Source organism: Capricornis sumatraensis, chromosome 1 (assembly GCF_032405125.1).
Source record: "Capricornis sumatraensis isolate serow.1 chromosome 1, serow.2, whole genome shotgun sequence".
In the NCBI taxonomy this organism is placed as follows: domain Eukaryota; kingdom Metazoa; phylum Chordata; class Mammalia; order Artiodactyla; family Bovidae; genus Capricornis; species Capricornis sumatraensis.
Genome location: NC_091069.1, coordinates 202,047,568 through 202,064,997, shown reverse-complemented (window position 1 = coordinate 202,064,997; position 17,430 = coordinate 202,047,568). Strand labels below are relative to the sequence as shown.

The following is a 17,430-nucleotide window of genomic DNA, read 5'->3' as shown; positions in this document are numbered from 1 at the left end:
CCCCCTACCTCTGAGGTCACCAGTGCTGCAGAGGGCAGGTCTCCATGCTACAGTTTTGCCTCTGATGGGTTTCTCTCTGCCTGTCGACTCGCTCTCTCAGACCCATGTGGAGAAGTAGAGATAGTTATTGCTCAGACATCTAATGTGTCTGGAGCTTAGAAGGCAGAGCAGGGCTGCAGGTGAGCAGAGAGATGGCAGGGAAACCATTGAATCTGAGTGGAATGGGAAGAACAAGCCAGACCCTGAAGAAGTGAAACGGAGAGAGAGGAGCCCAGGATGAGTCTACAAATGTGAGCAGTCCCCTGGAAGCCAAAGAGAGCTTGCAAGACGCCTAGTAGAGATAAAGGCTGAGGGTGTCCTTGTTGAAAAAGCCAGTGGGGTACGAAAATAGACAAAACTAACCTGTGTTTCAAAACCTAGGGAAAGTGGTCGGCTTTCAGGGAATAGGTAGTAACTGAAAGAGGAGGGGGCAAAAGGGCAGCTTCTGTTTCTTTCTCTTTCTGGGTGCTGCTGAGACTTGTGCATGAAGCTTGTGAGAAGGACTGGGAACGGCAGGGGACGCTGGGGCTCTGACACCTGCTCCAGGGTGACACTTCTGTCTCCAGCTCAGACCTACATTGTGCTGGCTCTAAAAACCTGATGTGCAGAAGAAGGAATCTTCTTTTCAAAGAGAGGGACACTGATGATTTCACACTTTTAATTGCTTAATTAATGAATATTTACATTTTAAAAGTCAGTTAAGGGAGTCGGCATCGAAAGCACTGACTGTGAGGCAGAGAATGGATACATGTATCATTTCCATGGCTTTACAGGAGGAAAATCCAGGGAGACTGAGTTTCTTGAGTTCACAATTCTTTCTGAATACAAACCGTTAGGTCCATCCATCCTCATTGAACATTTTAGTTAAAAACATTATCAACAGTGCTTCATATTGAGTGCTCAGCTGGGAGGAGATTGCATGAGTTGACAATAACTCTTTCAGAACCAAAACTCATATGACTTTTCATTCCTGAAAGAACTTGACCTTGTTACCATTATTCTATTATAGAATGCTGGGTCTGGGATAGGGAAGAGTTGAAAACCTTGCTCATGGAAGAGAATAAAACTCACCCAAATCTGTTTGGTTGAGGTATTCTAACTGGACATTCTCTGCTCTCTCTGGAGGAAGGATCAGTAAACATTTCTTAAGGATAGCTAGTAGTTTGGATTTGCAGATCATTTGGTCATGAGGCATGTAAACAAATGGACATGGCTGCAATCAAGTAAAACTTTATTTACAGACACAGGAGGCTCAGTCTTAGTTTGCCAAAGCCTGTCATAAGGGTGAGGCTAGGGGCCTGAGTTCTGTCCAGAATACCTGAATGTTCTGAATGGGTGAATGTTCATCAGTATGTATTTGGTTTTTGTGTGAGAGACATGTGCTCCAACTACAATACTCTAGTATGAATTTTTAGAATGATTGAGGAAGAGTATCAGTATTTTTGACCCAGACCATTTTATGTGATGAATCCAAGTGGAATATACCTTAGGAGAACAGGATGATATATTTCCCAGTGTTGAGCAGAAGTAGGACAACATTCACTTAAGTGCCTGTAACTAGAATAAAGTTAACAATTGAGTTGCTGGAGATAGAAAAGAGTATTTAAGCCTACATTTTGGTTGGACAGCCATCCCAGTCTCTGACTTTAAAACGTAAAAGTTTAAAATGATTAGTGTGACAAATTTTCATTTATTTTAGATTAACTTTTTGTTTTTAAGTTAAAATTTAAAACTGATATAAAGGAAAAAATAAGATAACCTATAATAAATTCAGTCACAGCATTTTTGTTTCCTTTAATGAATCCTTCTAATCTGAAGTCAAACCTAGTAATATATCACATGTGAATTAAATGCCATTAGGCATTTGTGATGGTATCTGCCTCCCCTAAACATAAGGCAAATCCATTGATTCTTCACCTGCAACTTTTTGATAGATGGTGAATTCCTTTTCCAGTGAATTTCTAGATTCAAGAATTTCTCAAGGCCTATGCCTGGTAATTTGGCCACCTGATGCGAAGAACTGACTCATTTGAAAAGACCCTGATGCTGGGAAAGATTGAGGGTGGGAGGAGAAGGGGCTGACAGAGGATGAGATGGTTGGATGGCATCACCGACTCAATGGACATGAATTTGGGTAAACTCTAGGAGTTGGTGATGGATAGGGAGGCCTGACGTGCTGCAGTCCATGGGGTCGCAAAGAGTCAGACACAACTCAGGGACTGAACTGAACTGATGCCTGGTAAAATGCATTTTAAACCTCCAAATTGCCAGTATTAATTGACCTCAGAGGATTCCTAAGCACACTGCAAATCCTATAACATTTGCTCATTTCAGAATGAGAGAATAGAGAGGGGTGAGACGACATGAAGAGTCCTCTTCAGCCCCTCTCCAGAGGGTGACAGGCATCTGAGAAGGCTCACGTGCTGCATCAGATCAGAAATGTCAAAAAGAACCACTACCTCTGTTAAAAAATAGTAGTATTTTGTCAGCCACTTGAAAGTGTGAGTTAAACTGAAAATTTATTATAGAGGCCTCATGGTTTTTTTCTTTTTTCCCCAGAAAGCTCTTTCTTGTCCTCTAAAATGGTTTCCATAATAAGGAAGGGCTCTGGATGGGGCCAGTGGTCGAAGGAATAAGGCATGAGGAGAGGCAGAAAGAAGTGCAGGGTCTTCATAATGTCTATAAAACCTGCTCTGCCTGTTATCTTACATCTGCTACAAAAGGTTTCCTGGCTTGTGTTTTCATCTGGAAGACTGTTAATTCACAATATATTACATTTTCCCATTATTACATAAGAGGTTAACTGCTTACATTTTTGATTACCTAGAAATAAAATTTTTTTCCAAAGATGCTATTAAAATAAAATCAATGTTTTGTTTTACAATATGTCACTCAATTATCTAATGACCAGCTCTCCAAGCCCTTCTGTGATGCTTTACAGCTGAAAAAGAAGACAGTCCCATTGGAGGGTGAGTCACCAAGTGGATACTTGCTCCAGAGCAAACGCCTGCGCCTGACCTGCTGTGCTGAGTGTCCTCCAATGACTAAGCTTGGCCAGCATGAATAGCTTTAATAGGCCATGACCACTTTCTACCCTTCACCTCTTATAATCACAGATTTTTTTTTCCCTTCTTGAAAGCAAATATTATTACATGGATTATCAGAATCTCAGGTACATCACTTAAAGGCTATAATTACCTTTTGTAATTTCAAAACATTATAGTCAATTTAAAATGTTGTACAGATTCGTAATAGTTTTTCAAGATGCAAAATCCCTTGCATTTTAAAGTTTATATCAGACACTGCAATGTTAAAATATTTGAACTTCTAGTAGGTAGTAATGGTGTCAGAGAACGATGGGTAATTACGTCTAACCTCTTGTGTGCACAGCCCATGCAATTTTTACAGAATGGGGCACTATGTAAACTGCCACTGCACAGCAAGGAATTGTGGCACTGAACTTCCCATAAAATCTACCCAAATAAATCTTGTAGCCCCTCTCTTTGCAGATAAACATCTTGCCTTTGAGAAGATTCAGTAGAAAAGAACCTTGCTAACAGTTTCTTTAGCAATAGCAGGAAGATTTCTTGTCTGAGACTCCATAAGGTTTTCATTTCATTAACTCTCTCCTCCATCTCCTTTATTCATCCAACAAACATGTACTGAGCACCTCCTATGAACCAGGTTCTGTTTCAAGCTCTGGAGATAACGTTATGAACAAAACACAGGAAAGTCCCTGCCCCGTGGAGCTTCCATTCTAGTTGAGGGAGATGGACAAGCACATAAATCCATAAGATCACAGGGTTCAAAATAGTTTAGAGACATCCTCTCTGAAATCTATTGCATCTCCTCATTGTGGGGCAGTGATGAGTGAAACGAGAGGCCAGTAGTGGACTGCAGCAATGTCATTAGTCCTAATGGGTGAACTTCAGTGAGCCCATCAACTAACAAGGGTCTTAGTTTCCTCAGCTATAAAGTGGGGAGAGGTTGTATTACGTGCTTTTTTTTTTTTTTTTCAAAGAGAAAGGGCCCTTTCAAGAGCCAGTCGTTTGACTCTTCTACATTTAAAAAGAAAATATGAGAAATCCTTAGGTATTCCACATACACTCAACACTTTAAATGCCAATCTAAACTTCATAAATAGCAAACGTCTTATTTATGACGGCTATAGAATGAAGCCATTTTTTCATCTTCAGCCGCCATAAAAGCATATTAATTTCCATTGTTGGTTACACAGCCTCACCTCATTTGTAAAACTCTCTTGTGGGTATGTAACACTGTCTCTTTCCTGCAAACTGACTTTATGCTGTTTCACTGGCTTTATGTTCCTATTTAATCTTTTCCACTGGACTATCAGCTCTATGAAACAGGTATGGGTCCTTACTTCTTTGGACAGGATTCTGTCTGGTAACCCATAAAAGTGTAATCATTGCACCCAGTGTAAGTGTGAAAGTGAAAGTGTTAGTCACTCAGTCGTGTCCTACTCTTTGTGACCCCATGGACTATAGTCTGCCAGGCTCCTCTGTCTGTGGGATTCTCCAGGCAAGAATATTGAAGTGGGCTGCCATTCCCTTCTCTCGTGGATCTTCCTGACCCAGGCATCAAACCCAGATCACATGCATTGCAGGCAGATTCTTTACTGTCTGAGTCACCAGGGAAGCCCCATCTATACCATAATTTATGGGCTGTTGGGAACCCATGTTAGTTCTTCAAGTTGTAAGAGTAGTTCTGCTTAATAAAACTAGAGCTATGGGGTATCAAAGGGTATGTTAACATCCAAAAAGGAGAAATGTATTTCCTGAACAATTCACAGATGAGGATAGTGTGAATTAATAAATAATCCTAACCTCTTTGGAACTCTAGTGGAATGTTAATGCTTATTTAATAATGCAAGAGATGGTACATGTATTTTACAATCAATTTTTCTTCTAGAAAGTAGCATAGCTGGAGAGCTGAATATCAAATAAGGCTGGGCTCATACTCATTCACTTGGCATGAGTTATGAAGCCCCTGATTCTCTTGAAAGACAAGTTGTATTTTCTGGTTTTATTTTGAAATGTAGAAACTCCAATTTCAATCAATCTGGCAGCTAAGGATGGCAGGAAATTTTACAGGACTGTAAGAAATGTTCTTTCCTTATCTGAATCTGATTCCCACCAACATGTTGGTGATTTCCGAAGGCTATATGCTCTGTCTTTGAGTTTTATGGGTTGCTGTGTAATCAAATATCCTACACATGTTTTCAAATCTGATCCGGTGGGCCCTATCATAAGGACACATCTTGTCGGTGCCTTTGGAGGTAAAGTGAAATCTCTGCTGTAATAACCAAATTTAATTCTTTCCTGTTGCTCTATCGTGTCAAGATACACACCAACAATATTATCAAAAGTACCTAACATGGGCTGCTATATAGACTAAGGTCTGTCCAGCCCTTTCAGTCACTGGAAAGGAAGAAGGACCACATCCTTGGTTGGGCGCACACCACGACTCTAGGACCAGATGGGCAGAGCATCCCATGGAACCTTCAAGAATCTCAGAGCAGCATCACAACATCTTCTAGCAATAAACACTGTCAAACAGAGCCTGTATGGATTACAAGGCCCAGCAAGCAAACAACAGCTGCATGTGTGAGGGTCAGAGGAAATTAAGGAGGTTCAGACAACTTTGGGCAACGTAGATCAGTTACAGATAAATTCTTGTTAGCAAAGAAAATGCACTTTGGTATACATCACGGAATTGAAATACGTGTTGACATTGCGGAATTGAAATATGTGTTGATGCTGTTGGGTATATGCTACCTAAGAATGCAGTCCCTTTTTCACAAGGAGAGGCATGAGGAATTATAAAGCCATGCCGATGTTCATTGTCCTTACATCAGTATGACGGCAGCCCTTCCAAGTTAACCCAAAAAGTTGCAATCCAAGGGGTGGATGTGTGCTCTGGGTCTGGGTCTGTCTGTTGGGTCTCCAGAAAGTCAGAATGTGACGTGTACTCTTCAGAGCGGAAGTCTCGGAGCTGCGAACAAGCATAACGCTTAAGTCCAGACCTCCATGGGCACCATGGCTTCCTTGGTTCCAACAGAAGGCAGTAGGTTTTCTTCAGATAAGAAATAAAAGGGGAATTGCACCAAGAACCCACGGATCTTTTTCAGCTCTTCCTCAGCTCTAATGGGATCCTCCTTTGCTAATACGGGCTTGCTTATAAAGTCTCTCAGCTGAATTAAATTGTGTACTTCATCATTGGGAAGGCACCGGAACACCTGATTAAAATGCAAATAGGAAACTGAGTGATAAGTTTAAAAGAAAGCATATCCCCTTTCTGGAAAATACTCATTCTGACAGACAAAGCCTATGTTTTATGAAACATATATTAGTTTTATGTTACATCACAGACCTGATTGAAGGCTTGTTTCTTTTATTTGCTACAGAGAGTCCTACGTTTGCTTCCATAAAAAAAACAAAACAAAACAAAAAAAAAACATAGAGGACTTCCTTGGTGGTTCAGGGGTTGAGACTCTGAGTTTCCATGCAGGGGGCATGGGCTCAATTCCTAGCTGGAGAAGTTCTACATACCATGCAGTATGGAAAAAAAAAAAAGATAGATCCTATATCTGATCTGTGGGGGAGGGGTGCTTCCCAGGTGGCTTAGTGGTAAAGAATTGGTCTGCCAATGGTGGAGACCTGGGCTCAACCCCTGAGTAGAGAAGATCCCTTGGAGGAGGGCATGACAACCCACTCCAGTATTCTTGCCTGGAGAATCCTATGAACAGAGAATCCTGGTGGGCTACAGGCCATGGGGTCACAAGAGTCAGACGTGACTGAGTGACTGAGCGCACACATGCATGTTTAATCTGCATTATCCCGTGACCGACCACAGGATAATGTCAACCCAGTGGTGAGGAGATTTATGAGTGATAGCCCGCTTTAAGGTTAATTGTTTTGGATAATAATCATCCCTGAATTTCACTGGAGGTTCACGTCTAAAAGAAAAATTGTATATTTTCTCTAACTTTTTATTTTGAAAAATGTTCATGTCAGTACCTACACTTACAGTTATCAGTTATACATGTATTTTGCTAATTAAAAATAAGTTTCACGTAACACTTCACACCTGAATACCTCAGCATGCATTTCTTAAGAATAAGGACATGTGCCTACGTATCCACAATACCATTCTCACACCTCAGAAAATCAATTTCATGTCATTTAAGATATGGCCCATATTGAGATTGATCTGATTATTCCCCAAATGTCTTCTAGAGCTGTTATTCCTCCCAATCCAGGATCCAAACTAGGCTGTGCCCTGCATTTTAAAATACTCCACACACACGACCTATTTAATCATGGCCTTGAGTCCTCAGTATGAAATATATCTATGTAGATAATTGTTGTTTCATTAGAAACATGAATTTTTGTGTTCACAGATGAATTTTCTGTGCTGAAGGGAGTCTGGAAGTCAGAAGAAGAATGCCCTCTTATCCTGTTTATGATAGACAGTCACATGATAGAGTCAATGGATCTCAGCTTGAATATTTTCTGTGATAGAAAGCTAGCTACTTCATGACATAGCCTGTTCCAGGGTTGGGAGAGTCTTAATTCTTGCACACCCTTTGTCATCACTAATGGATGGAATGTACTAGAAGAAGCATTTGGCTTCCCTAACAGATGAAGCTGGTTTTAAAACACCTTTCCAAAATTACAACTGTCCAAATGAGGGAGTTTCTCATCATTAATAAGCTTCATCATTAGAATGGATATAATCTACCATGTGCTATGTACTAAATACATTTAACAGATTATTTTTTATCCTCATGACCACCTCATGAATATTCCCTCCAGTTTATAAGAGAGGAAAGAAAGGAAGGCTCAGAACATGAAATTACTATACACATACTCATACCACCAGCAACTGTGTGAGCTGGGCTGAACCCAGGTCTGACTCATTTTTTGATCCCATCTACTTTTTCTTTTTATCACTAGACATGTGCAAAGTCTGGGTAACCACCTGCTAAGGATGCTTATGATGGGATTCTGGAATCTGAGACCAGAATGCCACTGAAGTCTCTTCTAAACCATAATCCATGGGTCTTTTTGACTCTGTTTTCTTAATGTCTACAAAGAATTATTTGATTATAATTTGGAGGTATGTTGTGTTTTTACACTCGTTAAGAATACTCTGTACCAATAACATGCAGAAATAATGATATACTTTTGTGATGTGATTCAATTTAAAAAGGAGGAGGATATGAAAATCTCACCTTATCATAAATTGTAGCATTTCGAGCTGCTGTTGAAACCCACACCTCCTTGAAGAATTTGTCACTCACTGGATCCTGAATGTCTTCACTGGGGCCAGAAAGATAGCCGAGAACAACCCTGAAATATAAGTGTCCTCCTGAATGAGTAACTAAGACAAAAGCAGTTTGTTTGCAGGCACTGTTTCAAATGGTACAGTAATTCAGGCACTCAACCATACAAGCCTATTTTTTTTTTTAAAGGAAATTAAAGGAAGCCATGTGTCCACAAGAGAAAAAGACAGCATGTACCCCAATGTTCACTGCAGCACTATTTACAATAGCTGGGACCTGGAAGCAACCTAGATGTCCATCAACAGATGGATAAAGAAGCAATGGTACATATATACAATGGAATATTATTCAGCCATAAAAAGGAATGCATTTGAGTCAGTTCTAATGTGGTAGATGAACCTAGAGCTTATTTTATAGATTGGAGTAAGTCACAGAGAAACAAATATTGTATATTGACACATATATATGGAATCTAAAAGATGGTACTAATGAACCTATTTGCAGGGCAGTAATGGAGCTGAAGACAGAGAACAGATTGTGGACACGTAGGGGAGAGAGCACGTGAGATGAGTTGAGAGAGTAGGGTGGGACGAATTGAGGAAATATACACATTACCGTACGTAAAATAGATAGCCAGTGGGAATTTGCTGTATGACTCAAGGAACTCAAACCAGTGTTCTGTGAAAATTTGGAGGTGTGGGAAGGGGTAGGAGGTGGGAGGGAGGGTCAAGAGGGAGACACATGTATACCTATGGCTGATTCATGTTGATACATGGCAGAAACCAACACAGTATTGTAAAGCAATTATATTCCAATTAAAAATAAATAAATATACAGAAAAAGACTAAGTGTGTGTCTTTATGAAAAAAAGAATCCTAAGTTGCAAAACAAAACAAAAAACCCTAAGTTGTTATAAAGCTTGAAAGTTTTAACTGTTAGACAAGAAAGACCTTCATTTCATTCTAAGAGAGTCCTTGTAATTTGGCCTAGAAAGGTGAGGACCTTGGAAGATAGGACTGGTAGTCAAAGAATGTGCCAGCCAATATGCTGAGCCCTTTCCAAAAATGATCTCAGTAAATCCTCAACAGCCTATGAGGAAGTAACTATTAAAAAATTTTTTTTAAATAATAAAAAGGGAACAACTATTATTATTTTCCTTTTACAGAAAAGGGAACTAGGCACAGAAAGTTTAAGTAACTCTTTCAAGGTCACACAGCTTAATAAGCTGTCAATCTGGGACTCCAACCTGGATCACCTAACTCCTAAACCTGTGCTCTTAACCAAGACCCAACCTTCTTACCCCCATTTTTCCCTTCTAACCTTCCCTCTTCCCTCCCTTGGGCCAAGAACTACGCTGAACTCTAGGGTATAGAAATGAACACGAAAGACATGGAGCCTCTCTGGGTGGAGTTATTTTGGTGGGTAAGATCAACATTGAATAAAGAATCACCTTCAGAAGGAATTGGTTGAAATGTGGTAAATACCAGGTGTGTTTTAAGAGTATGAGATGGGAGTAGCCAGGGAGTCTTTTCCTTCCCCACCTACCATCTTTCAGGATTCAGTACAAGATTGCCTCTAAATAACTTCTTATGGCTCCTCCTTCTCCCATTTCCTATTTCTGCCGGTCAATCTTTCTTCCCTTGTGCCCCACACTGTGCTTCACATATGCTTTGTTTTTGTCAGAACACCTGCAATATTCATGCACTTTTTGCTTTTAACTGGCCCATCTCCCAGTTCTAGTGCATAAATTCTTTGAGAGAACATGATTTAGTTAGTCTCATATCCCCAGAGTACCTGGCATAAAAGAAGACATGCAGTAGATTGTCTGAGTTGATCAAATATAAACAGAGGACTAGAAATAATAAGAAATTCTCAAGCAAAGCAAGACAAATTTCAGAGGTCGTATTTGAAAATGATAAGAGCTCTTGTACTTACATAAAGCCTGAGAGTTAAAAAGCACGTCTATTTTAATGCTGTGAGGTTGATGGTGCATGATTCCCATTTTGCAAATGGGAAACAAAAGGTTGGAGACATCCTATTAGCAGAGCTAGAATCTAAGCTGAGTCCAAAGCCCTTTTCTCACATGCCTGGCAGGTTCAAGGAATAAATACAAAGGCTTGTGCTGCACTGGAAACAAGTGGAGAAACAGGTCTCAGAAGGGTTTTGGCTTTTATACTGCATGAAATTGGGACGCACTGTAGGCACTGGAGCAAGGAGTGAGAGAATCTGACTTACATATTACAGAAACGGCTGCTGCGTTGAGAACAGACTGGGCAGGGCGAGGGCTGAAACACAGAGACCAGCTGGGAGTCACTGCAGTGATCTCGGTGGGAGATGATGGTGGCTTGAGCAGTGGAGAGGAAGGTGGGGAGATCAGGTTTCACTGATGCAGTGGACACAGAGTGTGACAAAAATAGGATGACGAGGGCTTTGGCTTGAACAACTAGATGAAGGTAGTTGCCATTAGCTGAGATGAGGAATTCTGTGGGTAGAGTCAGTGAGGGAAGGCCAGGAATTCAACTTTGAACCTGTTGGGACATCTATTAAATATTCAAGTGGTGATACTAAGTAGGCAGTTCGATAAACGAATTGGAGTTTGGGAGAGAAGGTTTGGCTGGAGATGTAATTTTGAGAATTGTCCACAAATGTATACTCATAAAGCCGTGTGATTGAGTATAGACAGAGAAGAGGACCTCAACAGCAGGGGAGGGAAGCAGCAGTCAGCGAGGCTGCAGAAAAGCCAGACGGTGGGTGAGTATCCTGGACCAACACAGCGTTAAATTCTGATGAGAACCAACCGTTGGATTTAACAGGGTGGAGATCGCAATATTGTTACCCTCTTAGTATTTAAGTATGTAGATTTGCATCATCATTTTTAATGACTGCAGAATTTCCAGTTATGTGAAAATTTATTTAACTAGCTCTTTTATTATGACCTTTTGGGTTATTTCCAGTTTTCCATGATTATAAACAAAGCTATAATGAACATAATTTATTCATCACATATAATTACTTTGTGAATTTCTATGATTATTTCACTCAGAGAAATTTAAAAGGTAAAATTCCTGGGTCAAACATTACGCAAAATTTACCTCAGGAAAGACTATTCCAACACACATAGTATTTACCATGCGTGTTCTCCCCAGTCAACTCCAATATTACCAATACCTAAAAAAGCTCAGTCAGATTATGAGGATAAAAAGGCATCTCACTTGAGTTTTAGTCTGCACTTTTTCTATCGTATAAAAATTCTCTGAAAGGGAATTCCGTGGTGGTCCAGTGGTGAAGACTTGGTGCTTTCACTACGAGGGTCTGGGTTCAATCCCAGGTCAGGGAACTAAGATCCCACAAGCCAAGTGGTGCAGCCAAAAAATAATAATAAATTTTAAAAATTATCTAAAGCAAATGAATCTGGCACCTGGGCTCACCATGATTCTTAGTGTTTTACAACCTCGAAATTCTACTTCTACTTCAAATTACGTCTTCTAGGTGGTTCAGTGGTGAAGAATCCACCTGCCAGTGCGAGAGAGGCAGGAGACACGGGTTCCATCTCTGGGTCGGGAAGATCATCTGGAAGAGGAAGCGGCAACCCACTCCAGGATTCTTGCCTGGAAATTTTCATGGACAGAGGAGCCTTGTGGGCTACAGTCTATGGGGTCGCAGAGAGCTGGACATAACTGAGCATGAACACACACGTGCAGACTATACAGGGATAACTTTCAGCAAAGATCCTAAAGGATGATGTTTGCACACAGAGGCTGCTGCTCCTTAAGACCCAAAGCAAAATGTAACTGTGTCAAATCTGAAGGACAGTGCAAGTTACAACAATAAGCCAATTATAATAATGCCTTTGATTTGGGTCGGGTCTAAGCAGCTGAAAACAGCAAAAAAGAATACTTCTGTGACTTTGCTTTTAAATGAGGGCAAGAGGTGAGGCAATGTGTCTGTCAAGTTATCAGTTAAGAACTTGGGAGTAGGAAAAGTTTTATATAAGCCTATAACAGATAATATTCAGTAATAAATTATTTTGCCTGTCAGTTTAATTATTAAAAATTTATATTAAAAAGTACAGTAAATATAATATGAAGTACCCTGGGTATTTGGGGATTAAGGTTTCAGAGAAAATGAATTTGATTTTGTGCTGATGTGAATAATGGCAATTATTGAATGTTTGTTTACATTATCAGTGGGACAGTAGGAAGGGCACAGAAAATTGTTCTTTCCACTGCTATGTCTACCACTGTCACTAATTCTGAGCTCTACCTGTGTGGCTAATGGTTTCTGATGAGTGATGGCTACATCTGTAAAGTCTGGATAATTTTCTAGGACTTAATGAATTGTTTGGCATGTAGTTGTGACATACAGGGCAGTACTGTGATGGTTGATTCTATTTAGCACCGATGTCACAGCGAAATGTGTCTCTCTATTTTTATTCAAAAATTAGCCAGATGGGAAATGGATTGAAGTTGCATTTTTTTAAGGAGGAAAATGGCTCAACTCTAGGTCACAATGTTTATCTTTGAGGTTATTTCCCAGTAAAAAGAGCTAAAATCAACATAAGGTTTTTGGGGTGGTTTTCAATGTATTATTTGTGTCTGCTATTGTGGAAGAGTGAAAATGCTTGTTCAAGAACAACTGCTGCTCTAAGACAGTTTAAAAGTTGCCAGGAAAAATAAAGCAGCTAGGGACAAACTTATCACGAAATGTATAGAGTCAGCAAAAAGCCAAAAGGACAAGACCAAAAATCTTTCAGTTCAGTTCAGTAGCTCAGTCGTGTCCGACTCTTTGTGAGCCCATGGACTGAGGCATGCCAGGCCTCCCTGTCCATCACCAACCCCTAGAGCTTACTCAAACTCATGTCCATTGAGTCGGTGATGCCATCCAACCATCTCATCCTCTGTCATCCCCTTCTCCTCCTGCCAGCATCAGGGTCTTTTCAAATGAGTCAGCTCTTTGCATCAGGTGGCCAAAGCACTGGAGTTTCAGCTTCAACATCAGTCCTTCCAATAAACACTCAGGACTGATCTCCTTTAGGATGGACTGCTTGGATGTCCTTGCAGTCCAAGGGACCCTCAAAAGTCTTCTCCAACAACACAGTTCAAAAGCATCAATTCTTCAGTGCTCAGCTTTCTTTATAGTCCAACTCTCACATCCATACGTGACTACTGGAAAAACCATAGCCTTGACTAGACGGACCTTTGTTGGCAAAGTAATGTCTCTGCTTTTTAATATGCTGTCTAGGTTGGTCATAACTTTCCTTCCAAGGAGCAAGCGTCTTAATTTCATGGCTGCAATCACCATCTGCAGTGATTTTGGAGCCTCCCAAAATACAGTCTGTCATTGTTTCCACTGTTTCCCCATCTATTTGCCATGAAGTGATGGGACCAGATGCTGTGATCTTAGTTTTCTGAATGTTGAGTTTTAAGCCAGGTTCTTCACTCTCCTCTTTCACTTTCATCAAGAGGCTCTTTAGTTCTTCTTCACTTTCTGCCATCAGGGTGGTGTCATCTGCGTATCTGTGGTTATTGATATTTCTCCCGGCAATCTTGATTCCAGCTTGGGCTTCTTCCAGCCCAGCGTTTCTCATGATGTACTCTGCATATAAGTTAAATAAGCAGGGTGACAATATACAGCCTTGACGTACTCCTTTCCTGATTTGGAACCAGTCTGTTGTTCCATGTCCAGTTCTAACTGTTGCTTCCTGACCTGCATACAGATTTCTCAAGAGGCAGATCAGGTGGTCTGGCATTCCAGTCTCTTGAAGAATTTTCCAGTTTGTTGTGACCCACACGGTCAAAGGCTTTGGCGTAGTCAGCAAAGCAGAAGTACTCCTGCTTCCAGTAATGAAAACCCTAAAGCATTACTGAAGAATAAAGATTTTGAAGAAACTGAAGTACATACCTTGTTCTTCAATAGGATGGCTCAATATTATAAAGACATCAGCTCTTTTTCTGTTAATCTATACTCCAGTATTCTTGCCTAGAAAATCCCATGGAGTGAGGAGCTTGGTGAGCTACAGTCCATGGGGTCGCAAAAGAGTCAGACACAACTTAGACACTAAGCAACAGCAACAATAAATATGCTGTAGTCATGATGAAAAAACTAAGGAGGGAACTTGAATAAACAATGTTAAAGTTCATGTGGAAGAATGAACAAGAGTAGCCAAGGTTATTTTGGAAAAAATAGACTAATGTGGGGAAGTGGTATGGTAGGAAGGAAGTAGTATTAAAGTGCACAGTGATGATAATTAAAATGATACCACACTGGCATGCAAGCCAACAGAACTTCCATAGGAAGCAGTAGAGAGTACAACTAGGTTAGGATGTACGGCAATTTGGTACAGCATGAAGAGGCACTGCAGGCTAGAGAGGCAAACAGTACTGTAGTCGTGCACTTCGGATCAGCTGGTTTCTCCAGCAAAACGAGTTAGAGTACCCACTTCCTTTCTAACATTAAAATAATTTGCAGATGCTGAATGTAAAATATAGTATCAGGGACGTCTATGGTGGTCCAGTGGCTAAGACTCCACACTCCCAAGGCAGGGGACCTAGGTTCAATCCCTGGGGAGGGAACTAAATCCCACATGCCATAACTAAGAGTTCACACGCCACGACTGAAGATCCCGTGTGCAACTGAGACCCAATGCAGCCAAATAAATAATAAATAAGTAAATATTAAAAAATAAGTATATATAAAAGAATAAAAAGTAATATTAAACAAGCACTAGAAGATAAAATATAAGGAAATAGGAAATATTTTGTCTTGGGTTGGGGAAGCTAGTCTAAGCATATTTATTAAAATGGGGAGAAAAAAGAAAAAACTGATAGATTTGATTAATAAGAGGAAGTTTCCCCCAAATACTATAAACATGATTAAAAAGCAATTGGCAAGTCAGATTTGCAACAAATGGGAGAAAGAAATTAGCCTCTTTATACTTAAATTCCTTATAAGTCATTAAAAAAAAAGCGAAACATTCCAACAAAATGGACAAAAGACATGAATAGTCTAGACAGTTTACAAAAGAACAAGTACAAATGGGTAATGGACACATTTTTAAACTCTCAAATTGCACATTTTTTAAAAAAGGGAAAATTCATTTTGAAACCCAACAAATCGGCAAAGCTTAAATAAAATAACAGAATTCAGAAAAGATGGGAGGGAAAAGTCCTCTAAAACATTGTTAGAGATACAATATGAAGTCAGAGGGCAAAGGAAACGACACACTTCCTTTGGCTAGAAATTCCAGGGCTAGGATTTAGTTAAGGCACAATTAAGGAGGTGAGCAAGATGCTTCTACAACCACACCCACTTTTGTAAGTCAGTGATAAATCCGGGTGTTACTGAGGTTCTCCTTAAAGAAATTATGGCATACTCATATGATGTGGAGAAGGAAATGGCAACCCACTCCAGTGTTCTTGCTTGGAGAATCCCAGGGACGGCGGAGCCTGGTGGGCTGCCATCTATGTGGTTGCACAGAGTGGGACACGACTGAAGCAACTTAGCATATGATGTGATACAATGCAGACATTAAATGCATTACAATGTAGCTATTAAATGCTATAGAACACAATGACATGGAAAAGTGTGTGCAACATTGTTTAAATAATAAAGAACTTTGTGGAACTACAAGAACCCATTATGTTTAAAAAAAGAAATACAACACAGTGATATTTATGTATAGAAAAAAGTGGAATGAGATACACACCATGTTAAAATTATTAGCCCTGGGTGGTGGGATTACAGATAAATTTAATTTTCTTATTGTTTTTCTGTGTTTGCCAAATTTTCTATAATGAAAATATGTTGAAATCAGAACTCTCTGCCTCTATAATTATTATACATTTAGAAATTTATAAAGAAGCCCACACCTTTAGAGAGAATACTTAAGTTCTCATGGAACTGAAAAGGTATGACATTTATCTCTAGTTTACAGGAGGAAATATTTCTTTCCCTATATAACCTACAGTAGGCAATCAATGGGTTGATTAACAGGATACTAATTTTAAACTCTCCCCTCAAACAAAACAAATTTACATTAGAAGCTAATTGAAATATCAATAATTAGACAAAAAAAATCTTACTGGCAAAACAATTAGTAACAAATGTGAATAAAAACAGAGGTCTGACATATTCCGAGGGATTAATTTGCTGAGTTCCTGGGGCAGAGGGAGCAGAATGAACTGAAGCTTGGTTCTCAAAAGCCAGAGTCTGGAGTGGGTAGGAGGGAAGGGCCTCTAGCATTTGCAGGAGGTAAGTGCTGGCGGTGTGTCTGTCTGCCAGTGAGCCAGTTTCCAGAAGCGACTGTTAACTGGGAAAGGTCACAACAACAGGACTGCCACCGTGTGTGTGCTGCCTTTCCCCAGAAAGCTTAAAGCACGACCTTTAACTGGGGGCACTTGTCTCGATCTCACCGTAGAGACGACACTGAAATCCCGTCCTGGCCAATATAGCTTTCTGTGTGGGCTTCAGTCACTCAGTCGTGCCCAACTCTGTGTGACCCCATGGACTGCAGCCCACCAGACTCTTCCGTCCATGGGATTCTCCAGGCTAGAATACTGGAGTGGGCTGCCATTTCCTTCTCCAGGGGATCTTCCTGACCCAAGGATCAAGCCGGGGTCTCCTGCATTGCAGGCAGATTCTAGAATCATACAATTGTGGACTTCCTGAAAAAGCTTACATGTGGGAGGGTGGTTGGGGTGTTTCATAGACAGTGGGAGCTCAGTGTGTCTGCAGTGACTGGGGAAGAGGGAGAAGAGATAAGAAGCCATTAGAAAAAAAAAAAAAGCCATTGTGGAGGGAACAGAGAAGTGACAGGATCTGAGTTAGGTTCTCGAAGGATCACTCTGTCCACTGACACTGGGATACAGGGGCTGGGATGGGGCCAGTTAGAGCCGTGCCCAGGGAAGTTCTGAGGAACTTAACTGAATGAAGGACTCATTTAGGACCACACAATCCTTGGTTCTCAGCCCAGTGCTCTCTCTGCTGGACCACAGATTTGTTTAAAACTCACATCTTCCTGTAGAAGATCAGGAATCTTCTATGCCTGGGGTACCTCAAATCTGAGAACTGAAGTTTCCACATTT

At 40.4% G+C, this 17,430-nt stretch overlaps 1 protein-coding gene across 2 annotated transcripts in view; it reads right to left on the bottom strand.

Moving 5' to 3' along the window:
• Positions 1-5,660: 5,660 nt before the first annotated feature.
• PLD1 (phospholipase D1) overlaps positions 5,661-17,430 on the bottom strand; it is a 130,492-nt gene continuing 118,722 nt past the window's right edge. For both annotated transcript variants that reach the window (XM_068992503.1, XM_068992582.1), the window contains 2 exons: positions 8,297-8,414; positions 5,661-6,298 (listed from right to left, as the gene is read on the bottom strand). In XM_068992503.1, the coding sequence (XP_068848604.1) occupies positions 6,074-6,298; positions 8,297-8,414 (343 nt within the window). In that variant the 3' untranslated portion in view covers positions 5,661-6,073. The remainder of the gene's footprint in view (positions 6,299-8,296; positions 8,415-17,430) is intronic.